General features: G+C 45.1%; 1 protein-coding gene across 2 annotated transcripts; it reads right to left on the minus strand.

Moving 5' to 3' along the window:
* Positions 1-14,917: 14,917 nt before the first annotated feature.
* CLDND1 (claudin domain containing 1) lies at positions 14,918-27,015 on the minus strand. Of its 2 annotated transcripts, none has more exons than XM_014957243.1 (6): positions 26,880-27,015; positions 26,182-26,360; positions 22,439-22,737; positions 21,111-21,218; positions 20,597-20,734; positions 14,918-20,487 (listed from the first exon to the last, which is right to left on the minus strand). In XM_014957243.1, exons 3-6 carry the CDS (start codon positions 22,725-22,727, stop codon positions 20,267-20,269), a joined length of 756 nt encoding a protein of 251 aa, XP_014812729.1. In that variant the 5' UTR covers positions 22,728-22,737; positions 26,182-26,360; positions 26,880-27,015; the 3' UTR covers positions 14,918-20,266. The 2 variants fall into 2 exon arrangements, with proteins under 2 accessions (XP_014812729.1, XP_014812728.1); XM_014957242.1 differs by having other exon boundaries at positions 22,439-22,740.
* Between the last annotated feature and the right edge of the window lie 941 nt (positions 27,016-27,956).

The raw sequence follows: 27,956 nt of genomic DNA on the forward strand, positions 1-27,956 counted from the left end.
AAAACTATAAAAATCCAACAGAAAGAATACTGTTAGGTGCAAGTATCTAATTATAAGCTGACCAGGAGAGCTAATTCTGTGCCACTCCCAAGGGAAAAATACCCTCCTGGCTTGTTGCTGCACCTGACCAAGGGTAATTAATTTCTTGGAGACTTGTCAATACTGACAAGTGAGTCCTAGCCACAGCAAATAAACCAGACACTGGGGACAGTCCCACTGGGCCAGCCGTGCTCTGGTCACAGTGGGCAGCAGGATGGGCAAGGTGGCCTCTCCATCACACAGAGGAAGCTTGAGTAGGAGGGATGGCCAGGCTTATTTTGTCTTTGGGATTGAAATAGTTTTACCCAGCCCTCCAGGGCTAGGGATAGGACAAGGGGAAATGGTTTTAAATTGGAAGAAAAAAGATTCAGATTAGATATCAGGAAGAAATTTTTTACTATGAGGGTGGTGAGACACTGGAACAGGTTGCCCAGGGAAGTTGTGGATGCCCCATCCCTGGAAGTGTTCAAGGCCAGGCTGGATGTGGCCTTGAGCAACCTGCTCTAGTGGGAGGTATCCCTGCCCATGGCAGGGGGGTTGGAACTAGATGATCTTTGAGGCCCCTTCCAACCCAAACCATTCTATGATTCTATGATTCTAAAACCCCTGCTTTGCTTGGTACAGCAGCCACCCATCCACCTTGTCGGGCTCTGAGCGTCTGCCCCTTCCCTGGTGTGGGCACGGTGGGCAGAGCTGGCTGCTCTGTCGGGAGAGGGAGAGGAGGGGATGAAGGGGGCTTGCCCCTTCCCCTCCTCAGCAGCACCCCTTGCCCGAGTTCCCCGTGGTAAAAGCTGTGTCTCCATTCTCAGCGGTGTGGTTTTAAATATTTTCTTGCTAAATATTGGAACTCATATCAAAGGTCGGCAACAAGTCACTGACAGGGCTGCCTGCTGCTGGGACCAGCCCCACCACAGCAGCTGGCACGCTTTCTCATGCAGGTTCTCATGATCAGATATGTATCGGGTGCCTTTGGTACAGGGCAAAGGAGACAGCAGGGGTACATCTCATGACAACCGTGAGCCCCAAATCCCCTGCCCCCCACTGCGACGGGCCCAGGGGCCCAGGAGGAGCTGCGCAGCTTACACCCCCTGCCTCGGAAACTCCCTTCAGTAATTATACATTTACTCAAGTAATAATGCCAAGTCCTATGTATGTGAGCGGTTGCTGGCTAATATTTAACCTTAAGAATATAAGTTTGCGGAAGGAGGATGCCGGAGGGTGGGTGTGCTGCATTCAAGGCCTCTGTGGATGCAAGTCCTCAAATAGGAAGTGCAAAGCAAGCAGCAGGCTTGGAAACACCACCTGGGGCCTGGCTGAACAAGATCATAGAATCACAGAATGGTTGGAGTTGGAAGGGACCTTAAAGATCATCAAGTTCCAACCCCCTGCCATGGGCGGGGACACCTCCCACTAGAGCAGGTTGTCTGTTAGAGCAAGCTCCATCCCTGACAGATGCCTGGTGGGCCCCATTCTTAAGTGGGGACCAAGGGGGAATTGTGAGGAACCTCTGCAGATGTTTTATGGGATTCCCAAGGTCCCCAAGCCTGGGGAAGAGCCTTCAGTTGCCCAGAGTGCCTACGCTATAACTGGGATTTATCAGAGTCATTTGGGTTTGAAAAACCTGCATTTAGTCTTGTTCTTTCAAAGCCTTCCTGAATTACAAACCTGATCAAGAAAGGCATTAGAAATTTCCAGACCACACTTTAATCCTCTTCTTCCCTTTTTCACAGCCCTCTGCCCCCAAATAATAGATGAGGTTTCTGTCCTCAGTTCAGCAATAAACACACACACACAAAAGAAACACAGGCTCCTTTGATACCCAAATGTATCTGCAGTGTTGGAAGAAGACTATTGCATGGTGTTTGGGAGGGATGCCCAAATTCAAACTCAAAATGGGAAGTGGAATTAATGTATTGTTTCCTTGTGATGGTTTCACAGTGCTGACTGGTCAAGTTTGTTATTTATCTGTGCAATTATTGATTACTACTGCCTAAGTTAATCGGCATATTTATCAAATAGTATTAAGTGCTAATTGTGGTCTTACTATGTTATAGCAAGTGCTCTGGGATCAAAAAGGCATTTTTATTACCGTTTAGGGAAACAAAATTAATTCCCTGGTCCTACTCCTTCACGTGCTTTTTGCATGTTACCTGCTTGAGCTCCAGTTCTTTCTAGTAGCAAGAGGCAGGGTGTTGGGTATCACCTCAGCAGACTGAGCGATACAGACTACTGGCTCCCCAAAACTGCATGAGGAATAAACCTACTTTGGGCATCAGGGCACTCACATGAGGCAATCAAACCATACTGTTGGAGGGCTATTTCTTCAGATGAGCTCTGAGCTCTGCTGCAAACAGAGTTGCCTTGGTTTGCAGCACCAAAGCAGCTGGTTCTCTGGGATGATACTACCTCATGCTCCTGGACTGCATGTTGCGGAAAGATACTGTTAGGGAGAAGTTTCCGGTTGAAGGGGAGAAGAATTTATGAGGACTCCACAGTTTTTAATGATGTTTACCCCATGAGGTTCATGATGTTAGTTGTTCTTGTAGAAGCCAGGCTGTCCTTCATCCCATAGAGGCTGTTCCTCCTCAAATGAAAATACCCAGCCATCTCTGTGGATGTGACCACCAACCACAAGATGAGGTCTCTGGTCAACACTGGCAGGTTCAATGATGCATTTTCTGCCCAGGCTAAGGGCTTTTCCCACAAGGGGTAGAGGAAGAGGGCTAAAAGATGATTAGGGACCTGGAGCATCTCCCTTATGAGGAGAGGCTGAGGGACTTGGGTCTTTTTAGTCTGGTGAAGAGAAGGCTAAGGGGGGATCTTATCAATGAGTATAAATACTTAAAGGGAGGGTGTCAAGAGGATGGGGACAGTCTTTTTTCAGTGGTGCCCAGGGATAGGACAAGAGGAAATGGGCACAAACTTGAATATAAGAAGTTCTACCTAAACATGAGGAGGAGCTTCTTTACTTTGAGGGTGGCAAAGCACTGGAATGGGCTGTCCGGAGAGGGGGTTGAGTCTCCTTCTCTGGAGACATTCAAAATCCGCCTGGACAAGTTCCTGTGCAACCTGCTCTGGGTGGACCTGCTTTGGCAGGGGGGTTGGAGTACATGATCTCCAGAGATCCCTTCCAACTCCATATCATTCTGCGGTTCTGTGAAGCTTTCCTGCAATACTATGGGCATTAGAGGTTCCCTAGAGGAACTGCCCCCCACAAAGACTAGTTTATGGGAGGATGACTCAAGGATACAGAATGACCGTTTGCGTAGTGGGAGCTAGAAGAGAAAAACAGTTCCAAAGGGAAACAAACTCCACATTACCTCCTCAGAGGGAAGAAGACATATCTCAGACTGCCACATGATTTGTGGTGACAAAACTATTTACATAAGTAACAGCGTTACTATAATAACATATTAAGTAAACAGTCTTATTTAGTGCCGTCTTGCATGGAAGGTCTGTCCACACCTTAGCGATGATACAACCTAGTCAAACTTTGATGAGGAAAGACATTTTTATTATTTCTAGTTTATAACTCATACCCAAAAGAATATATTTTTTTTTAAGTGGCTCCTGGTTTGAGGGTGTCCAGTATGTATCTCCTTGAGCTTCACTGCTGCTGTGGCCCAGGTCTCATCTTGATGGTGGGATTTCTGAACAGTGAAGCTGAACAGCTCCAGCCTGCAGCAGCTTCTCAAAGTCGGTGCCTGCATTTGTCTACAGTCACAGACACACACGTATTTACAACTCAGGTGATGAAGAAGTAAAGCTACCTCTCTCAGGCTTTTGCTGTGGCAGTTTTCTCCCAACACGGTCTCAGAAGGTGGTGACTCCTGAGCTGACTGTAGGGGAGCTTCCCATCAGAAGCAATTTCCACATAAAATGTGGCCCTTCTGCACACTTGCTTGCACCCCTCCCATGAAGGAGTGGACAGACCTCACAGCCTACACATACAATGCTGTTGGAAGGGAGGCAGGCAGAGCTGACATGAGTCCTGTGCTTGGAATAAAGGAATGATGGATAGTGGAAGCAGGGGCTGAAGTGAGATGCTAGGGGAGCAGTACCTTTTTCTTTATTAGCATTGCTGGATGGGGGGCAAACATATTGTGGTCCAAATGCTGGGGAAAAGCTACACCACCCCAGCAGGCTCCTTTCCCTTATAGAATCATAGAATCATAGAATTGCCCAGGCCGGAAGGGACCTCCAAAGGTCATCTAGTCCGACCTCCCCGCAGTCAGCAGGGACACCCCCAACTAGACCAGGTTGCCCAGGGCCTCGTCGAGCCTCTCCTTGAATATCTCCAGGGAAGGGGCCTCAACCACCTCCCTGGGCAACCTGTTCCAGTGCTCCACCACCCTCACAGTGAAGAACCCTCTCCTAAAACCCTCCTCAGGGTGCCTCTGGCCCTCGCGAGGATCTGTTACTCCTCAAGCTCTGTTCATAACACACAAATCCCAGAGCCACATCCCTTCACGTATTCCTTCCCCAAGGCATGGGGAGAGGAGACATAACCCACAGGAGAGAAGATGGGGTGCAGGTGTCCCCTTGCTGTCCTCCTGCTCTTTCATTAGGTGGAGAGAGGTTGTGAGGGAGTGCAGTCACTGCAGGGGAAGACTGGCCTGGCTGCCTCACCTTCTAGTCTCTGGAGATGTCAAGGCTTTTCTGACTTTAACAATCTTATTATCCCAAGTATTAGTGACACTATCTATTATGCTCCTCAGAAGCATCCATTTCCAAGTCTGGTCTGCCTGTAACTCCCCTTCTGCTGCAGAGCAAGCAGTCATTCTGCTGCCTGCAGGACAGGCTCCCTCAGAAACAGAGAGGCTCTCGTGTCCTCCAGAAACCGTAGGGCTCCGGTGGACATCACATCACCTAGTGCATCTGTCAGGGCAATGTGGCCATGACTCCAAAAGGTTTTGTTAAGACTGCAATGTCCCTTGGCCACAGGTAGCCAGGCCATCAGACACGCAGCATGCCCTGGCAACGCAGAGCATGCTGCCATCACCACCTGGGGGCATTGCTGGAAGTACAAAGCGGGGAGAAGAGCATCTCCTTGAGCCAAGCTGAGCACTGCCTGTAGCGATGCAAAGGTATGGATGAAACCAGGCATACGTTATCAGCTGAGCACCCTTAGACAGCTGGCTCTCATTTTAGAGCCCCAATAACATTTCCCACTTAAAAGAGATATTTTAACAGAATTAGAGCGCACCTAAGACAGAAATAGACTGAATAAAGGCTTCTTATTTAAATACTGACACCACCTCAGGCTGCTTAGTTTATGAGATCCACCAGGAGGCTGGGCTGCTTCATCCAATAGGAGTCCCAGGGAACACACATAGAGATGAACATACACTCTGATATCCAAGACAAGTTCCTAAAATGCCTCTGAATTCCCTGAAAAGGAACAGCTAACATAAATGTCTGTATCCATTTAACAGGAACCCCTGTCAGAGACAAAGCTAGAAGAGCCATGGTACCAGTTCATACCAATGACCCCAAGAGTCATAATATTCATCCAGACTCCGAAGCCCATTAAAATATTTGTTTTGACGTGTCAGTGTTCTGAAGTCTGTTGTTTAAATTCATAGGCAGTCTTCAACAGAGTAAAATGACAATGTTCTCTTCTGGTTGTAAAGATAATGTAAACAGAGGTGTGTTGATAGTTCCTCCCAGGAGACAGCGGAAGGGATAGCCCGGATGGGGAAGGCACAATACAGATCAGAAGCACATAAAATTCTTATTCCACTTTTTCAAGTACATTTCAACCCTGACTATTCTAAATCACCATCTTCAGTCAGTTCTGCCAGTATATTCCAGTGCTGCCCATCTATGCACTGTGCTGTGCACCAAGTCATCTCCTCCAAATGCTGTCCGCTTTAGCTTCTCATTTCCCCAGTGTTCAGACTTCATTTTCCTTTTTTTCAATTGCTAAAAGTTTTTCTGCTTCTGCACTTACCATCTCACACTTCTTCCACTTTTTGTCACAGCTTAGCACTTCCACCTACAACATCATCAATAGCTGGTACTGAAGCCTCAGGTACCAACAGAGACAGAAAAGTGTTTTTCTATTGAAGGCCTCCATTCATAACAGCAGTCAGTCTGTCTAGAACATGGAGCACCTGGGAGCTCTGAATCTTCCACTTTTAAGAGGATGGGCAATGGAGACTGCCTGAAGAAAAGGAGATCTATGTTACACTACCTCCACTCCATTATCCGGATTGCCTTATTAGGATGCATCCTAATACTGTACAGATTAGTGTCTTACATTGAATACCTGAGCATATAAAGAGGAATTCAACAACAGGCTAAATTTTAGATGGTGTTCCTACTTGTACAGGAAATGTGAAATCAAGCATTCCCTGAAAGTGCTACTGTGATTCATGACCTGCTTTCCTGTAGCCTTGAGGAAGGCTGGCAATGATCTCAAGGTTGCTGCTGTAGATTTATTAGGAGTGCTAGAGAACAAGAGTTTAGCTGCTCTCTTTTCTTGACATCAACTATTGCTGCATATGGCAAGTTTTTAAGTGATCCTGGAAATCCCTCCACTGTTGGTCAGGCCAGGCTTTTGCTAACTCCCACAGAGATATATGATTAAGCTTGTACTTGTTACTCTATCGGGAAACTCCTCCTTACTATTTCTCCAATCACAATCTGAATTATCAAGCCCAAGTTCAAAAACTGTACTCTGCTTACAGTTAATATTGTTTCACAGGCCCTTCAAACCCCTTGGCTTTCTATACAAACATAAAACCCTGCACCAGCACTCACACTTGCCGCCACCACCTTGTTTTTGTTTCATGACTCATCGCCTCTTTGCTGCTGCGGAAATGGTTGTCTTCTAGGTTTCAGACTTGGTATATAAAAATGTTTGGGAAAAAAAAAAAAAGGAAAAAACATCAGGATAGTCAAAAGTGCTCCGCCTTTCAGGAGGAAAAGAGGAGATGGCTCTGAGCTGGTCACTGTAGTCACCAAGTGGGTTTGTGTTTCTTTTCTGACCAGCCCCAGCTGAGGGCACGCTGTGCCGTGTTCCATCTCACGTTCAGGCTTTGCACTTATAGTGGATAACCAACCACATCTACAGTCCCAATGTCGCCCTCTTCTCCCTCACATGACAAGGATTTATCAGATCAAAGCCTGTAGCTCTGTGCCCAAGGACAGGCTAGGTGAGGACTGGATGCTCCTGTGCTCTGAACACTGAATAGTTTAGTGCCTCATGTGACCAACAGCCCCCAAACCATAGTGAGAAACTGCCAACACAGGAAGCTCCCAGCCCCAGTGGCATCTCCTCCATTCCCAGTAAAACTGTCTCTTTTATGCTGGCCAAATAAGGCATTTTGGTTATGATTTCATGTAGTCTTTTGCTTACTAGTATAGGAAGATTTCAACCTTTACCTGGCTCATCCTTCTGTTGCTCATACCACTCCTGGACCTTACAGTAAACTTAAGACCCCACTGAGGGACATAGATAGCGTAATTAAAATTGTTAAGTGCTAATTTATCATTAGTATGTTGCTGGTTGTGACGTGGTGGAACGAGATAGCAGGCTGTGCCTGCTGAAATGCCTTATCGCTTCATTTGGTACCAGTCACCGCTTGGGAGTTCAGGAGTTCACCCAGTTCCCAGCACACCGAGAAACTGCCTACAATAAGAATGCTTGTATTGTTAGCAGGAAAAAGATCTGCAGCGATAAAGAAGCTGATAAATTCGTGTAGGGTGCTTGGCCTTCTAGGCTGGGTAGCAAAGAGTAGGTCAACCCTAGTTAAAATGGCTCCGTTCAGCTTCAGTGTGTTTTCCCCCAGTTAAGCCGCTCATCCATATCCGTCCCGCTTTGTTCCGTCGTACAGCTGGAAGTTGTGCATTTTCATGGTCTCTTTTTGCACCTTGTCCTCCTGTGTATATCTCACTGGACATCATGTCCCTGATCTCTATCACAGCTGCATTTGCGCAGTAAGCAGCATACGTCTGTGTGGGGAGGCATTCTTCTCATTCCAAACAGCTCCGACACGTCTTGCAATGAGCTCCTGAACTCTCTGACATAAGATTTATTGAAGGTTTCAATAACTTCATAACTGGTGCTACATTGGACACTCAATCCATAGTGATATTTTGGGACACATAAGAAGGCAAAGCATCTCTTCAGTCAGAAGGACAAGTGTGAAAACTGGTAAAGCTCGTGCCACTTCTTTGCCTACTCACAGTAGCTTCTGCCTGGAAATTAGCTCAGAGGTGGCTTGACTGATATTTACTCCTACTTCTATTGGACTGAGGACATAGACTTGCTTGCTTCTTAAACTCTCCTGTTGGGCAGGCATCATATGACAATATGACAAGAGCTACAGACACACAGGGTTTTTGTGGTGACTTCTCCAGACTTGTGTCATAGATCCTGGTGATGAGCAGGTCTGCCGTCTATGATGTTGCACTTATTCCTCAAACATTTTAGTTTACTTTGTTAGCTCCTTCTAGGAGACACATAAATCATTCAACCTGTTGTCCTCACAGTCATACAAATTTTCATGGTAGGTGATATTCTAATATAACAGCTACTGTGCTGTGCGGGTCCATATATTCCCTAAATCAGGTCACCAGGGACATTCCCAACCCCTCTGTCCCATTACTAGTGTTCTTAACATGGTAAGGGAGCACTCTATCCAAATTGTTGGTATTCATTTTTGGCACCAAATTGTAAGAATATCATGGCTTTTCCCCAAATCAGATCATATTTCTTCCATTGCATGCATCCCGCAGACAACTCTTTAGGGTGTTTTGTTTAAATTGTTTGGGCCTGGCCAAACACACATCTTGGCTGAGTTTCCTATGGCTTTCAGAGCTGGTCATCTGCCTTTATGTACTTCAGGACAAGGATACTGTATTTGCTTAAATTCTTCCATTACTTCAGAAATACAGATTTTATTTATTTATTTTCTTCAATAAGTACTCCATAAATCTCTGCTGGAGCGAATGACACAAGCAGTCTACTTCTTAGACTAACTTACCCAGAAGATGTTACTTGCTTGCTTTCCAAAAGATTAAAATTTTTGCAGCTTTGCTACAGAAAAGCCCAAATCCGATGCATGCTCTTCCAGTAGCACTTATTTTGTTCGTAGATCGACTGAGGGCATCATTTGCCACTTTTTTGGTAAGTTTAACTGTAAATAAATACATCCATCAGTCAAAGCATGTTTCTCAGTAATCTCTGTATTTCCTGATATTTCAACCTTTATACTTTTCCTTAGTATTGCAGTTTGGCTTTCCCTGGTGGTGCGATAGCGCGGCCACTGTCTAGCATTTTCAATTTGGCTTGGCAAGTTTGCTGTCCCCTCTTGCACAGCGCTGAGCACGTCTTCACACGTTCAGCCACTGCCAAATTGCGTGTTTGGGGCTTTGTTTCCTGTTTGTACAGGGAGCATTTTTCCTGAGACTACTAATGAATACATTTTTGGTTATCTGCACTACGCTAATTCTAGATATGACCAAAAAAAAAAAATCTTGTTTTCTGAGTCACTGCTTACTTTCTTTAAGAAAATGTTTTTCTTTCATTTTCTTTTCTCCGTACCTTTTCTGGCTACAATTACTGTACTTGCCTAGTAAAAGTACATTTCTGAATTTGCATTTCTTGATTCCTACCTGTGGGACTGGGGAGATTGCGTCAAGTCTGAGTTCTTGCTCATTGCTGTAGTTCTGTACTCGTGCATTTATTTTCCCTTGTATAGTCAGGGCTCCCTTGCGCTGTTTGCTGAAGTCGCTCTGTACCATCATCCAAAGCTGTAACTGGAAGCCTGATGTTAACAGGCTAATGGCAGGGTGCATTGTGAAAAAGTAAGGACTGGAAGTGTTCAACTGCTGACACTTACCCTTCACCAATATTTTCAAAAGTCTTCCCAGGATAAAGCCCCAGACGAGGTAATTTGTCAGCCTCAATGCCCTATGACAATGTACAAAGCAGTGTAATCCTAGAGATTAAATGTGTTGGTGCAGTGATCTCTGGGGAGACACTTCTCATACACAGAACCGTGTACTAAGATTTTCTTTGCCTCCTAAACAAACAAAACCTCAAACCAAAACAAAGCCCTAAGCCGAAAAACCACAACAGAGTTTCAAAACAAATTCCCTGTACCACTGACTCTAGGCAAGCAACAAAGCCCCAGCGTTTCCCCTTATCTTTCCGTAGAACTTGGGGCAAGATTCTGAAATGAAATTAACATCTAATGCTAAAATCTTAAATTTATATTTAAAACCCTTAAATTTGTGATCTGGTCATATCAGATTTGAACTCACACCGTTTCCTTGTAACTTCTGAATGCGAGAGCTGCTGCATCAGCTTCATATACCCACAAAGCAGAAGAAGCGCCCACCACTGTAGCACTGAGATGCTAGCAACCCTCTTCAAATTTGGTTATTTTCAGTTGGATCCACTTTTTCTCTCTGGGATTAACTGCTCATTATTTTACTTACCTCTTCATTACTCTTTCCCTTCTTGTTACATTTTGTCACTCTGAGAAGATCTGTGCAATGTTCAATAATATGAGCTGGAAAGAGTTCAAAGAACTCCTCTGAGAGAAGCTATTCGTAGGCTGGAAAGAGCCTTACTTAAAAAATAAAGACACAAAGAGGAGCTCAAGATTGGAGCACCTCTGATAAGACACAATGAATTCAGATAGGGCAGAATCTATTAGAAAAAGAGTATCAGGAGAAACAAATGATTTCCTCTTTGAAAGATAATTAATTCTGTCTTAGAAATCAGTAACAATGGAGAGATCTTGCTTAACTAGCCTCATTTTCAGAGGAAAACTGCAAAGAAGTTTTGGGAAACGAGCTGACAAATACTTCTGTGTGAACAAGCTCAAGACGACCACTACCTCAGAACAGATATTAATATATCATTAGCATGAAGCTACCTTCTTTCCTGCAAGACCAGAAGGAGTATCAGCTTTATTATTTGCAGTTCAGAATTTCTTTTCCAAACCTTGCTTTTGTCGAGTTCTCTGTCATCTTTTATTTCTGACGCATTCCCTTGATGACTTTCATTTCAGCCTGACTCAGCATAACAAACATCAAAAAGAGGACATGTTGCATATCAAACATCTGCTCCCATTCTCCTATTTATGATCATTTTTTAACATCACTCCATATGAACTAATTCATCAATGCCTAAAAGAGAGCAATTCTGGGCTACAAACAATAGGTACATATAGTCTCATTTCAACTCTACAGGAAATGCCACAAATGGAATAGGAATCTAATGTGAAGAATGAATCTCTGGGTAATTTTTCATTACACTAAGTGACTGACTTCCTTAAAACACTGCACCAATTTCAACACAATTATATATAAATATATATATGACTGAATTTTACAGACCAGATTTCCATGGCATCACTCAAGTATCTGCAGAATTTCAAGGCTAGCCCTTTGTTCTTAAACCATGAGGAGCAAGTCCCAATATATTTCATTCATCCCTTGCAAAATCACCCAAAGAAGTCCTGATACATAATACCTCTCACTTACTGTACAACAGTGACATCAATGACTTAAAAAAAAAAAAATCCAGTGAAGAACAATTATTTACTGCATCTTTTATGCATCTTCCAAGTTGTCACATCCCAGAATAGGAAGCCTACAGAAAACATTACCTTTGCCTGAAATGAATCTTCCTGAATCTTCATTATTGGCGGCGTTCTATGTCCCACTCATTTCTCACCGCTTCAAGTAGCTCTCAGGATTTTTTCTTGGGCCTGGGAGCTTATAGCTAGTGACATCTTTGTTGAAAATCTTCCTTTTCAATGAGAAGACAAAGGTGACTCACATAATTTTTAGAAAAGCTTTCTGAATATATGATACAGCCCCTGAAAAACAGGGGGGAAAAAATCCCTGCAGTTTTTATCTATGACCCAGAATCTTTGCATTGTGTGTGACGGCACCACAAGGGTCACTTGATCCCTGTTTCCTTGCCCAGCTTGTTGAACACAAACAATGCCCAAATATCAAGAAGATATCAGCTCCCTACTGACATCTCCTGGGGTGTAGATGACCCAGGGCAGGGAGCGTAACAGGAGACAGCTGGCAGGAAGCAGGAACATGAGCTGCTTTAGCTCAGACTGCACTACGTACATCTTTTACTGCAAATCAAGGTCCTATTTACAGAATCACAGAATTATCTAGGCTGGAAGAGACCCTCGGGATCATCAAGTCCAGCCATCCACCCTACTCTAAAGTCCTCCCCTACACCATATCCCCCAACACCACATCTAAACGGTTCTTAAACACAGCCAGGGATGGTGACTCCACCACCTCCCTGGGCAGCCTATTCCAATGCCCGACCACTCTCTCTGTGAAGAATTGTTTCCTAATGTCCAGTCCAAACCTCCCCTGGCCCAACTTGAACCCATTACCCCTTGTCCTATCATCTGTAACTTGGGAGAAGAGACCGACCCTCACCTCTCTACACCCTCCTTTCAGGTAGTTGTAGAGAGTGATAAGGTCTCCCCTCAGCCTCCTCTTCCCCAGACTGAACAACCCCAGCTCCCTCAGCCTCTCCTCATAAGACTTACTCTCCAGACCCCTCACCAGCTTTATTTCTCATTCCGTAAACACTGGATGCAGAGAATTTAAACCGTAAGCTGAGTGCCTGGTAGAGCAGAGCCAACATCATCCAGGCCACATTAAAGAGGGTGCCAGTGCTTGAAAAGGCATTTGGGGCCATAGCTACCCGTCCTAACAAGCGTTCCTGTGCCTAGCATTTCCAACTAGCTGGCTTTAGGCTTCCAGATGCACCCAGCTGGGTGTGTAACAGGGATGTGGACAGACTTAAGGTCCTCTGAGTATAGCCCAAGGTGCCTCTAAAGCGTGTAGCTAGTTTATTTCTTGTGGTAAAAGAAACTATGAAAGAGAGAGAACGGGGAGGGGAGAACTAATGCAGGAGCTGGGAGAAGGAAGCGAGACACAGAAGGGGAATAACAAGTCTGTCACCTGGATGATGACACTCCTGCCAGCTCACTAAGGTGGCGGGAGGTAAAACACGTCTGCTGCAGAACAGGTTTGGCTTCCTCTCCCCATAACGCTACAGCTTCCTTGTGCTCCCTGCAGAGGACAGCCCTGGCTGCTACAGCCTCCTCTTCATCACCAGACCCACAAGGGAAACAACCCAGTATTGTCCCTCCTGTGTCTCACACGGTTTATACAGTTGTCTGAGTGCTGCTCCTGGGCAGGTCTGCAGTGGCTCAAGCAGAACAGTGAAGATGCTCCACAGCCTTCGGCTCACTCAGAGACCACTCATTTCCCCCTGCAGCCCATGCCCTGCTCACCAGCTCCTCCGACCTCACCTCACAGTTCAGTACTGGGAGACAGGGGCTACTCCACCAGCAGCATCCTGCTGCTGACACCATTCGTGACATCTTCATCATTTGTCAACAGTTAATCACCTTCTAGAATTCAAAGATCTTCAGGCCTCGAGACCTAAGCAGTTCTAGCACCGGGCAGATGCTGCGGTTTTCTACCACTGCTGCTGTTGGTTTGTGTGGAAGTAAACATCAAAATGCAAATCAGACCTCGCTGGTTAAATGGGTCGCTTGAGTGCAAGACAAAAGGGATTTGTTCGCAAAAGGAACTTGTTTGCAAAAGGAACTACCGCCACAGCCCCAGAAAGCGCTCACAACACAGAGCATATTTCTGGTGAAGACAAACCCCACTCCTTTGTCAACCAAAGCAATTTCATGAGGGTTGGAGAAACAATATGAGAAAAGTCACCGGGATCACAGCATCACCCACACAAGTGGTTTGTTTAAACTGGGGAATCGGCAGTGGTGAGGGAACGCGGGTCAGTGTAGGGCCCAGCTCCAGGAGGTGGAGAAGCTGTGGAACCAGTTCTCCAGCGTCTGCTGTGGGTATCGCCTACAGGCTGGAAAGCTCTGGCAGAGCCCAGGCATCACGGAAAATTAGCACCACTCCAGCACATTGCTGGGCTCAGCCAGCCAGTGCTCCAAACACACATCAGTTTGGCAATTAGCTGGTGGATTCAATCAACGATTAAATCAACATCAGTGCAAACACATTGGATGGTCGGCTTTGACGCTCTCTACAGGTGTTTCTTATCACAGGTAAATCCTCTGATAATGAAGGAGGTTTCTCCGTGAATTTATGTAGAAACCATTTAACAGAAAAAGGTATTGCCCTGGTCACTTATCTCTCTGCAGAATCTGGTAGCTGACACTGTTTGCTCTCCCAAAGAATTAAATCAGCTAAAGGTACAAGCTATGCTTGACCTCAGAGGAAGGAAAAAGCCCATCATTCGGTGCAGCACTGGCTCGGTAGCTTAGCCCAAGAGCACACTCATGGCACATCACGCTTGGACACCATTGGGAAAGGCTCTGATCACACTCACCTGACACGGTGTGAAGGACACCCAATACTAACACTTAGAGCTAAGACAAGTCTCCACCACTGAGCTTATGGGTGTGGAAACATGATGGGGCACTGGCAAAGAGCTGCACTCCCTCCACCGGGAAGGGTCTGCCTTGGTTCCTCCAGGCAGACAGCTAATGGAGGATGGTTCCTCCACAGAACCATCCTCCACAGAGAGACTGCGTGTGCTGCTTCTTCACAGGGCTGTTCCATCTTTCCAACAATAGAGGTGTTGTAGTGTAACCATTTTATCTTGAGGATGATAAAGGGTGAAGTCACAATGGGGAATGGTCCTTCATCAAGCTATCGTGCAGCAAAACATACTCAGGTACATTCAGCTGTGGAAGCTGACTGGAAAAAGGACTGACGGCAAAGGCCCAGACACATGGTAGGTCATAACATGGGACACAAGGAGTCCTTCCAAAGTGCTCTGGAAACACTCCCTCATTGATTACTTTTTGAAAGGCTTATGTTAAGCATGTTTGGATCAATCTTATTTTTAATAGGTACTCCAAATTTTTAAAAATATCCATGTTTGACACTGAGAACTAGCCCAGATGTAATGTAAAAGTTACATATGTAAGAGTTTCCTCTTCTCAGATAGTGATACAAAATACACCAGGAGATCATCATCCTCGCAAACTTCAAGCTAAAAAGGAAAATATTCTAAAACCATTTAATGTAGGGAATACTTTAAAAGATGCAGATGAAAGACTTGAGAAAGCTGGGGAAAAAAAGGTGGCTATTAAAAAAAACATTTTTTTTTGACTAAGTAACAATTAATTTTGATAAAACAAAAGGTTCTAGTTTTCTTGAAAATTTTCAATCTTTACCTCAGAAAACCCAAAGCTACAGAGATGCTTGGATCCTCTGCAAAAATCAATAATCATCGCCTTCACCCTTGTCTGTACACAGAAAGCACAGAGACATCTGACACGCATTGCTCTAACCTGATCAATAAGTAAAACACTGTCCCTATGGTTATTTTTAAAAGTAGTAATTTTAGAAGGGAAGAGTGAGGAGTGCAATACATTATTGTTGTCAGATTTTTTTCGGTGGTCATTGGTTTGTATAAAGGTTTGGCATATATCAGTAGGCAGAGAGGTGCTTGTTAAGTGTAATTTTGTGTATGGCTGTTATTGCAATATCCAGATATCTATAGAGTCTTCCAGTTACAGAGCATCCATTCTTCAACTGTCACATATCTGAACTGTAACTTGAACAAAGGCTTCACTTTACACCCTGCAGTTTTGAAAGTTGTAGCTTAAAAATATAGGGCAAGAATAATATTCCACAGCAATAAAAGAGTTGGTAGTAAACATGCAAACGTTTGATCTTTTCCTATCAGAAACCAGGTTATAAAGGAGCTCTAAAGCACAAAACTCTAGCTATAAAAAAAAAGAAAAAGAAAAAAGCAGCTTCAAGATGTTATCCTCTCTCTGCTGAGATAGACAATCTACTCAAGCAGGAAATACACACAGATAAAGGTGGACAATCAGCCCAAGATACAATGATGATGTTTCAGGTTTTCTCTTTGAATCACAGGCGTTGGCTGAGCACACACAACGCTGTTGAGCGGGAAAGAGGTTTTCAGAACTCATTGCCTTGAATCCCAGAACTACGACAGCACTGCAAGAGACAGACTGCGAGCTGGTACATAACTTGGTGCCAACCATAAGTGACGAAGAACAGAGAAAAATGAAAAAAACGCCACACCTAAAACCAACCCAAACACTTTTCTCAAAAAACATATCAGAGCATTTTAGATGAGGGGAGAGGAGACATTCATCATCAACATAGCAAAAAGACTCAAGACTTTCCACAAGGAAATGGCCACCTGGCCAGCACACACAATCCAGAAGGAAAACTAGATCACCACACAAAGTTTCTGGCATCACAACAGATCAGAAGGGCCTTGGGTCATTCCAAGACTATGCCATCACTTGCACCCACAATGTATTACGCCTTTCGTAAGTGGCAAACTGTCCCCTTTACACAACAAACCAATTTTTTGGTGTTTGCTCTATACTGCTTTTTTATTAAAGTAAGGAAATGGGATTGACTATTCTTCAGTTTTCAGTGATCTCTCACACCAGTGGGAGCTGTCACAGCCACAATAACAAATGCCCTCTTTGCAGCTTCATTGACCATCCCCTTCTCAGAGCTATTTGGAATGAGGCGGGAGAAGACAAGGAAAATGTCACTTCGAGGAAAAAATAGGAAGAGGCTGCTACCTAGACTAAACACTTCACTGCTCTGTGCAGCTTTCTGCTAGTCCTGCTTTCCTAGTGGTTTCACTAGGTTGACAGGGAAACAAGCCCAAGCCTGTGAAGAAGGAACATTGTCACAGGGGCATGCTTGAAGAACAGCTTGCTCACCTCAGATTAAGGGGACAGAACCCTTAAGGGCTTCTTGTAAGCACGAGAGGAGTGTTCACCTACTTGGTTATGCTGCTGCTGTGCCGGCACCACGAGTGGGCAGGAGGAGCAGCAGGTGGCCTTTGCCATGCTGGTGACATGGTACCACACGGGGACCTCACGCTGCAGTCCTGGGAGATTGATCCCATGCTGTGTCAAGAGTCCTTGGTTCTCACACTCAGTCTGACAGGACTCCTCCTCCTGTTTCTCCTTCTCCTTTGGTATGTATTCCCTTCACTTTCACCGGCCCATACAGCAGTGTTAGAGATGTGTGCCATTTCCCCTGTGCACACAGACATACAAGGACATTCCTTTTTTTTATCTCATCCCTGTCTCCAACACTGAACCACTACCAGTAAACATCTCCCATGGTCAGACCACAAAATACCAAGGAACACAAATCTGCCTTTAATCTCACCACTTTTTCCCAGAGCTGGAGCACTCTTCACTTTTTTGAGCGAGGGTGTCTGCATTTGCATGTATGTACGTGACCACAAACATACATACCAACCTCAAGCTTCTCTTGAATGCAACCAACATCTGAATGTGGCATGAGGACCTTCTGGTGTGAAGGGCATGCACCACACACTCTGGGGTCAAGATCTGTCTCATGATCTGTTAGTGTGCTTAATCATCTCTCTGTTACAAAACCACTCCATCCTCAGTGTCCACTCTCTTTTTCTGTCCTCCTCCAATGCCATTTAGTGGACCCAAGCTAGCAGTCCAAGAACTCTTCCTGCTCCCTTGACACCTTGAGTAAAGCACAGTTACAAAGCAAAATAGCAGATCCATCAGCCCAGACAACGGAGAGGGGTAGCCCTCTTCCTGGATGAAGTCTGCTTCTCACTGAAATCCATTCTGATGAAGCAATCTTTACAACAAAAGCAAGGGTAAAAAAAAAACAAACAAACAACTAAAACCCTGAAAGATGACCCTCATTTTAGGCAAATGCTCCAAATCAAGGGTCAATTAAAGCTTGTTTTCTTCATTTCAGGGCAGAGAAAGCCAGCGGCATTTCTCTGAGACAGACAAAAGCAGGCAATCTTGGGGTTGCTGATACTTAAAATAATCAAGAAAGAACTGACAGCACCTCTAACATTCCATTTTCTCTCCGTAACAATCATTCTTTGGAAGCAAGAATGCTAATGTATAAAAAGTGAGATTTGCGTTTCAGAAAAATAGGTGCCGATACAAGAGGAGAGACCAAACGCAGAGGATTCCCATTGCTCAGATTAAAATCACATGACTATTCTGCCAGCTCCTGAAAAACAGAAAAACACACCCAAACCGTAGTAGATAAAATAATCAGCAGTGTTTCCTCTCAAAGTGCAGAGCAGCACCTTCCAGTCCGTTTGACCTGAGCTAAGGCTGGTATACCCTAGTATTTCTCACACATCAGCAACCAGAGAAGCTGAGCAGCTAGGCCTTATCTACCCAAGTCAGAGATAACTAATGACTACGAAAAAGCACCGTATCACTATGTATCAGCAGCACAGATTTTCATTTACTCTCAGATACTGCACAGAAGTACCACAGAATCACAGGGTTAGAACTGGCCCAGATATTGTGGAGGGGGAAAGAAGCTGTCTTAGAAGGAAGGTGAAAAATTATTCAACAGCAAAAGAAAGAGGATTATCTTGAACTACCGGTGCTTTTTCAGTCATCCTAGTTTTCATAATTCTCCTTTTTTTCATTTTGTAGAGACTCCAATGATGATAATAAAAGAAGAAGTAGGTTGATCCCTATCACACACATGATAAAAAAAATGAAGAAATAATACTAGCAGATAACCCTGATCTTCAGGGGGCTACTTGCTGACCCAGCAAAGACAACCTGGGTAGAAGTATCCACTGAAAAAAAAAAAACAAAAGCACAAAAAAACCCCAAAACCATGCGTGAGATAAAAATGCATATTTCTGTGTCATTCTCATCAACTGTATCTCACAGAATCCTTGCCATCACAGACTCACTCATTTTGTCGGGATTTATTTCTCCTAAGACATATTTCTCCTATTTAGCATGGAGTAAGGAAACAAGGGGAGTTAAGGCTTTAGAATGAAACAATTTAGTCTTGGAACATTGTTTTCTAGATAATACATGCCACTCGGTCTGGCTAGAGCTGCAGTGATTTAGAAGAAATATGTGCAGCAGCTGTGAACTAAATAGAAATTATGGGGTGTTGCACCCACCCAGTGATGAGCAGAAGAGAATTTAAAGTTAGCAGGAGTCCAAGAATTTAATTAAAAAAATAAATCTAACCAAACATCTTTGTTTCTGATGACATTTCCCTGAAAAGAACCACCTAGATAGTGGCTTTTTTTTCCCCTAAGTAAAATTCACTTCAGACCATACCCTCACTGTCCCATCAGATTCATGCAACACCGAAAATTTCTGAACTTTTTTATTATTTAATTTAAACAATAGGTTTGGGGCAAGACAGGAAAAGAGCAGCACCTTTTAAAAAAACCCTGTTGTGTGCTATGTAGGATCAATAGGTGAGCTTTAAAAAAAGTTAAGTTTATATATGTACATATACACACGTACACGAAACCAAATTAAAACCAAAAAACTTGTGAAGGGTCATTTTCAACGCAAGAGAGAGGAAAGCCTTATTTCACGGCAAGCAAAAGCACCACAAGTTAAGATTAGAGTGCACAATCACATATCGTGCAGGTACCAAACTAGCCTGGGTCCTGGAAGCAGTGTAGCTAGAGCAGCACAGAGCTCCATGTGGGCCAACTTATCCAACTTCTCAGCAAACATGAGCATTGTCTACTTCTGGATGGTGTGCTGTGCAGGCACTCCCACAGCTGGCTGCTCCACCTGCACCCTTTTTGCCAGAGGCCAAAAGAAGTAGTGAACTATTGAGAATAAGAGACCCCAAACAAAGCTACAGGACTGATTTAGCTACAGTATTTCATAACAGAGGTTTCTGAGTCCCCCCAATGTCTCTTGGGTGGTCTCCATATGTTCTGCCTGCTTGGGCCACACAGCAGACAGCTCCCGATTATTTGTTATTTGTGCACTGCATTTCCCATCCTTGCTTACCTGCATCTTCTCTTTTCCTATCTCTCTTCCACCCTACACCACTACTCCTATTTCCTTCAAGGTAATAAAATTAGGAAGGGGCATGTACACCTAACTAAGGGGATATTCAACAACCAAATGAAGCTTAAAAAACAATAATAATTCTTAAAAAAAAAACAAACCAATTTAAAACATGTTCAAGTTCTGCAGACTTCTGGCAGAGTTTGGTCATTTAGCCCAGAGGTCTTTGTCTTCAGGGCCTGCAGGCTAAACTGTCTCAACCGGCAAGAAGCACACAGTAGAAGGTAAAATCCTGACTAAAAGAAAAAAAGTAGTAAGGGTTGAGGGGAGAACAGGCTATTAACATGGAAACCCTGTGGCAGCACTTATGCTACACGGTAGGCTTTCAGGAGAGTGAACTCCTTTCTGTTGGTGCGAGCCGCCCAGATGAAAAGAGCGGCTGCCATGAACTGCAAAGGTGCCGAGACGCAGGCCAGGCAGAAGGACCAGCCGAATTCACCCCTCACATCATCAGGCAGGGGCAGCTTCTTATGGAGCAGCTCGATCCCAGCGACGTAGCAGCCAACCAGGCCCAGCGTGCAAAGCCCTGGGGAAGGAAATGGAGAAGAGCAATGAGCTCGCTGTTGAAGTGTTCTGGTGGTTACCATGAGCTTCTGGAGGAGGGAGGGTAAGTTGGTGGATGGTAGGAGACTTACCTGCTAGGAAATGGAGGACCCCGGTGGCAATGGCAGGGTAAAGGCTGCGACAGGCACAAGCACAGAGCCCAATCAGAGCCCCAAAGCACATGAGGCCAAGGCTGACAAAGGGCAGGAGAAACTGCAGTCGCCAGAGATCTGCACGTGAAAAACACACAAAGCAATTTGTTGAAAATGTACTAGAAACTGCCACCGTCTCATATTCCCTTCTACCCCACACTGCTGTTGCTTCAGACACCCCACGTTCACAGCTAAAAAGGACCAAAGGCTCCACTACAGTAGGAAGAACTTCGTTTGTCAACTCCCAAATTCCTGTACTGCATTCACAGGCAAAACTTTTGCTAAAACATTTAAGTTTTCCTTTTAAACTTTAAACTACTGCCTGTGCTACTGTGAAGACCAACAAAAAAAAAAGCAGAGCAAGACAGAGACACTTCCCTGACCAGTAACTATACTTGAGAAACGTCTTGTTTTCATCCTACTTGTTTGCCCCATAGAAGCAAAAGACACTTACAAGTTCGATTCAAATCCGTGCCACTATTGTGATTTCCAGGCTCTATGTACTTTTCCATAAACTGATCAGAGAGGGAAAAACTGATGCAGTTTGTAGTCATACCAGTTTCTGGAGGAAAAAGAGAAAAAATTACCATTAGGTGCTCCCCTTCCATTCCCTCCCTTCCGTTCCTCTTTTCCTCAACCACTTAAGCTGGGAAGCTCCTCAGAGAAAAAAACATTTTAGAGAAAAAGCTACCTCTCAAAACAGATCTGTTGGATGCCTTATCTTAACGTAGTTAGCGTAACGTCCCTACAATGAGGGACAACATTCAAACATGCAGAATCTTCAAAAGTTTACCTGAGTTATCCACAGAGAACTGGGTCATGCTTGAAACACTGGGAAAGAAACGTGGTATGTGATGCTCAACTATATTGTTACAGATTCTTGTACTCACGAGTCACTTAACTGAGCTGTGATTAACTCCATGTGCAGAACGCGGTATTGTGCTAAATACTTCATTCAAAAATGGGATAGAAAGGACTATTTAAGACAGAAAATATTTGCTTCTTCATACTAAATTTCTCCTCTTTTATGTCTCAGTTGGATTTTGCTTTGAGAATACTATACTATTGAGCAGTGCTTGTTTAAGTGTTTTCCAAAATAAGTATTTTCATTAGAGGAAAAAAAAAAAGTATTTAATGTGATGCCTTATTCCCCAGAAAAAAGTGATTAAACTACATTTTTTTAAAGAAAGTTCAAAATGAAGGGCTGCACAAACACAGTATGTGTCTGAAACCTACTTTGAAGCAATTAAAATAATTGCTCACCACTTTTGTAGCCCCCAACCATTGTGAAAAAGAATGCAAGTATTTCATTCTATATCCAGCACAATGGTACAAGGAATCCAAAATGTCCCACTGTTGTATCAGCGCGTTTGTGACATGTGAGCAAAATGAACGACTAGCTAAAAGAAGCAAGTGCCTCCTTGATAAAGCAGTATCTTTATTCCATTGCTGGAACCCAGGATCTCTCCTAAAAAGACAGTGACTGGTAGAGCAGCTATAACTGCATGCCCAGGCAGATAGCAGATGCAAAAGAAAATCAAGTTATACCAGACTAAATTTAGATCAAGTATCATATGTCAAATCCAGAGTCTGTAGCACTGACAGCCACAGACCATTTTGCCTTTCGCTTCTTAAAAAATTTGGACTATCTTTATTAAAAAACCAAACACATAAGCTAGAAATAAGCCTTCTGTAGAAACAAAATGGCATGAATATACCGTGAGGAAGTTAGCACATACCACCCCAGGCAAGCGAGGGAAGTGTTAATTGCTCTGGAGATACCTGGTGGGCTGTACCAGTGAGAGTTTTTGGGCACAGTGATACACCTCCGCCACAATCCAACCGTGCCGTTACACCGGAAGAGCGCATCCGTGTAGGTCTTCTCATCTGCCTCTTCACTGACAAATTCCTCCCAGACCATTCTACCAGTGTCACTGACGTTCTCAGCCGGGGACAGGGTGTGGTATTCGTACCAAAAGTCAGTGCCAATGGAAGCTGCCATATAGATGGTGGAGATGAGGCTGAGAACACAAGCAATTACCAGCGCTGTAGCAAAACGGTTATCCATCATTGCGCCCTTGCTGCTGTAAGGAAAGAGAAGGCCAAGTGAGTAATCCTCTGACAGTAAATACAAAGTTATCCTAGCAGTATAAAACTCATGATACCATTCCTCTTACAGTGTCCCCTCAGAATATGCATGTCTTCCTCTTCCAACATGCTGGAATCAAGGAACGACTGTTCCTTTTGGACAACAAGTCCACAGTACTAGTCAGCATCCGCTGGATGTGCGAGTTCATGGCACAGATATCGCCCTTCTCCCCGCCACACTGCACTAGCTGCTCTCCCTGAGACAGCGACTGACAGAGCAACAACAACTCTGTCCCCAGAGCAGATGGTGCAGCTCACTGCCATGTGTGATCCTGACCGTAAGGAACCACAGAGAATCCATCCACAGCACTCAGGCAGAAGACTTATCTTTCCTTAAGAGATTACCAAGGGTAGAAGTTATTTTTAGCCTGCCATCCCATAAGGCTTTCACAGCTTGTGTTTACAGCAAAGATAAGAACCACAAGCATGCCAAAAAAATCTCTTCCAGACTGTTCACAATGGGTAACCATGCCAAGATGCCAGAACGCCTTTAGGGAGGCAGAGAAATGTATCTATGTGCTAGAGACAGAACACGAAGGAAGCACTGAAAGACAAATTTGGAAATGATAATAAATGTTGCAATGATGCCACACAATACGTACAATGGTGTTTCTGAAGAACTAAAACAATGAAGGGTGGGTGCCCTGTTCCATGGGAACACGATGACAAGGGCTTCCAAAACTGAAAGGCCTTTAGACACTGGCGTGAGGGGCTTTAGTCTAGCTCCCTGTATTAGGGGTCATCTATGCCCTCCTTTCATGTTCAAAAACTGCATAAATTCAGGATCAAAGGAGGCATGAAAAAATACAGACACCACACATGCTTACACTTATGACAATACCGTGACTTTAATGAGTAATTGATTGCTAATACATGGAATGCTTTGCAGATAGTGCAACACGTCAGAGGAAACTCAAATGCCTGTTGTGCTCATGCATTTTCTATGCTTGATTAAACTTATGGAGTATGATGAATCAGGCTTGAGGCACTTGCCAAAAAAAAAGAAAAAAAAAAAAATCAATTGAAGTTAACTCAGCAGCTAGAGCTAGTCTGGTTACACGAGCTACTATCTAATCAGCTCTTGTCTATTGCTTGTTCCGCCTCCCTTCTCCCACATACTTTCATCAAAATATTTTGGTCTAGCTTCTTTGCAACTGAATGAACCGCAACTGGAAACAGCAAATGCCTTAAAACACAACATTCACAGGGAAAAAGATGATCACTCAAGTCAGACATGCCAATCAGAAATTCTGGACTACGGAACAAGGTGCAAATTGAAGCAGGGAGTTTCAAAGGCACTGGTATTTGCTGCTAACAATGTCGCTCTTATTTCTCTTCCCTTGCATCTGCTCCTGTATTTGGTTGAAACTGGCTAATAGCATTGGGGAGGAGAGACAAAGTGTACCCTTATCATCACCTATGCTTAATTTCCATATTCAAGGAGGGATATTACAGAGAGTGTGCTTTGTTTGATCGCACCCTTAGGAGTAAGAATAGAACTGATTTCTGGTGAACTGACAAGCAGCACCCATTTAAAATACTGCCAAGTCTGCATACCACAACTGTACTTAAATAATAATCCACAAGCTGTGAACTTTTATAAGCTAGGACAAACATCGAGGGGTAGAAAACATTGTATCTGACCTTATTTATCTAGAAAACTTAGAATCAAGTCCAGACTTGAAAGCAAATACTCTGCACTGTTTAACTCTTGGTTACGTACTTATGCTTTCCTTCAATAGTCCTAGCATCTAGCTCAAGGTGCACAGGACATTGGATGAGCATAACAGGGAGAGATCAAGTTGCTGTGTAGGGCTGACCTCACTATTCATCCCCACTAAGTTCACTGAGGGATCCCGTTCACCTCAGTAATTTCTCACAAAGCAAACAGGGCAAGTGGCATCTCCAGGGCCAAAGCTGTGCTGCCCAGCTCCTGCTCAGCTGAGCTCAGAGCTGAGCAGATCCTCCAGGAACTAACTCACTCCCAGGGCAAGCAGCAGAACAGGCTGGTGCGCAGGCTGGTCTGGATTTTCCACCCTATTGCAGTTACATTCACTGTTGTGAGTCTGCAGGAACCCTCTGCAACAGACTTCTCTCTTAAAAAAAGAGCTCTCTCTGGACGAGGAATCGTAAGAACCCACAAGCTCTATGCTCAGAGTAGTATCCAGCAAAAAGAATGTAAACAGGACATTATTTCCAGTTTGCTGCCATTGTCTTTTAATATAAACGCTGACAATAACAAAGTCCTATCAACTTTGTACCTAACATATAGGAAGAAAACAACGGGCTCAAAAATATCTTACTTTCAGGTACAACATCCCTGCTACCAGGTGCAGAACACTGCTGTTGGAAGTATCAGAACACAACCGCACACTTCTAGCCAGCTTTCTGTGCATTGGCCTACAGTGGAGTGGGCAGAGTTGATGCCAACCGGCAACCAAGGGCAGTTCACAAGCAAAATGAAGGATTCAAAACCAAACAGTAAATTCAAAGACTGTCACTACTGACTTGGTAAAAGAGTCATGGCTACCTACATTCAATTCTTGCAATGCACAGCTCCAGGGACAGGTAAAAACTAGCTGAGGTGGCTACAGTCCCAAGTGGCTTTATATGGCCATCCTTCAATCCCCAGGCAGAGCTCAATGGCAGTAGTGAGCACAGTAAGAAATAGTTAGCAGAGAAGACCACGAAGAAAGACACTGCATGTTTATGATATTATGCCACACTTTGCAAAAAGTTCTATGCAGAACAATATGTAGGAGGTGCCTTAGAATAAGCTTACTTAATAAAAAATGACACCAATTATAAAGAGTCATTTTTGAAAGACGTGAGATGTGTAAAAATCTCAAAGCACCAGCTCATAAAAGAGAAGGCAAAGGCCAAACCAGCAGCAACATTCAAAGGAATAACTAGATGTACGCATTCCACAGAAGGGAAAAAAAAAACAGGGCAAGTCAGTAGAGTCGAAAAAGAAAAAACACAGAGCAACACAAAAGCAAGGATTCTGGCAAAAAATCAACTGTAAGACTGGAGAATGGAGAACCATTTTAAGAAGTTACTGTACCATGAGGGGAATACAATAAACATACATATTTTTATCCTGTTACAGCAATCACTCCCTTCAGCCAACTGCAGGCCACCACAATTAAGAAACTCCTTTTCCCTGGCATCACAAAAGAGTAAGGCTGCATTTGCTGGCATTTTCTCAGAAAACATGTTTGCAATCTGACTGCTCTCTGGGAAAGCAGAATAGGCAGAAGGACTAAAAGAAGGTGTAAATGTGCAGAGAGGGCTGGCAACGCTACCAAACAGGATCCTCTTTTTAATACTCAGGGAAACGGAAGGTTGGGAAAGAATGCTACCAAACACTTTTTTACCTTCAGAGGTCCTCAGAGCCCCCCAGGACACACAGCTCCAATGCTTCCAGGTCACTTCAGAGACACCGTTGTTGTTTGTGTCTGGTGGCAAGCGGAGAGCATGAAGTTCAAACTCCCTGTCTGCCTTAACTCTTCCATTCATTCAGTTTCTTCACCACCACCAGTTCCCAAGAAGTGATCTGGAAGCAGAAAGCAAGCCAAACGGTTTTCAATCATCGTTTCAATTTGAAATTATCTAACAGACATCTCATTAAGAAAAAAAAAGGGGGGGTGGGGTGTGTGGAAATGACTGTAGGACCCCTCAGGCCAGCAGCACCATGGCCCACCGGGACCAATCCCGCACAGGGGCTGACATGCAGCACCAGGCTGTGATCCTACGAACGGCTCTCACCCCACGCAAACGCCGAGCCCCACGGCCCGAGGGTTACCCGGGCGGGCCGCCCTCCGGTACCGGTACCGGCACCTCCCACAGCCGCCCGAGGCCTGCCGACACGCTTCACCCTCCGCTGCCACGGACCGAGGCGGGGGCCAGGCCGGTCGGATCATCTCCACAGAGCGCGACCGCCCGCTCCGGCCTCTGAGGCGACAGCCCTGCGAGGGGGAGCACCCGCCCGGCAGCGAACCCCAGGAGAGCGCCTCAGCCCCCCGCCCCCTCCAACGGTTACAACGGCCGCGGCCCTGCCCGGCGCTTCACCCACCGCCCATCGTCGCCTCGCACCCCCGGCCCGGTCCGTCCCCGCCGCGCCGCTTCCGCCCCACCGTGCCCAGAGAGGGGGCAGCGCCCCACCCCGCCGCCCGGGGCGCCCTGGGGGATGTAGTTCTCCCGCCCTCTCCCGGCCCGCGGCACCACGGGAGCTGTAGTTCCCCCCGGCAGCAGCGCCGCCATGCCGGCTGGGAGTTGTGGTCTGCCGCCGCCTCCGCGGGCCCGTGGCCGCCCCTCAGCTTTCGACGCCCACGGCCGCCCACCCCGCCTCCCTGCCCTCACCCACCGGTGGTGCCTGGCGCACCATCCACACCTGCAGGCCCCAAAGCCGGGCCCCACCACTGACACAGGCCCAGGCTCGGCTGGAAGAGCAGCTCAGCTCCACACTGCGATATCTCCACCCCACACCTCCCACCACCCTTGCCCACTGATTCATGGAATGGTTTGGGTTGGAAGGGACCTTAAAGATCATCAAGTTCCAACCCCCCTGCCATGTCCCCCTGAGGGACACCTCCCATCAGGCAGGTTGCTCAAAGCCCCATCCAACCTGGTCTTGAGGACTTCCAGGGATGGGGGATCATCCACAACTTCCCTGGGCAACTCGTTCCAGTGTCTCACCACCTTCATAGTGAAAAATTAACTCTGATTAATGCTGAAATCGCACACCTGCAAGACACAGGCGCTTGGGAATGTGGAGTCACGGTCCCAACGTGCTGTAAACAGCCATGAGTTTTTACAGAAGCATAAAAAAACCCCACCTTTACAAACTCTCATGTCTGCAATTTCTATTATTTGGTCTCCCCCTGCAGCCATGAAGCTCACATTTCTTTCTTTTTTGCCTGAGTGCTTGCAAAAATGGTGACACGATATCCTGGCTGACTGACTTGGGAAAACCAAGTAAGGAAAAAAAAAAAAGATTTAGTAAAAATTGCCAAAACTGGCAACGCTGGCTCCACGCCCCAAGCTGGACTTTTCCCTCCATCCCTGGTATGCGCGTACCCATGCAAGCTAGGAGAGGGCTCTGAAATGTGGTTAACAACGCCCCTGCTGAGAGACCACCACACCCAGTTTT

This window comes from Calidris pugnax, unplaced genomic scaffold (genome assembly GCF_001431845.1).
Source record: "Calidris pugnax isolate Ruff unplaced genomic scaffold, ASM143184v1 scaffold225, whole genome shotgun sequence".
Taxonomy (NCBI): domain Eukaryota; kingdom Metazoa; phylum Chordata; class Aves; order Charadriiformes; family Scolopacidae; genus Calidris; species Calidris pugnax.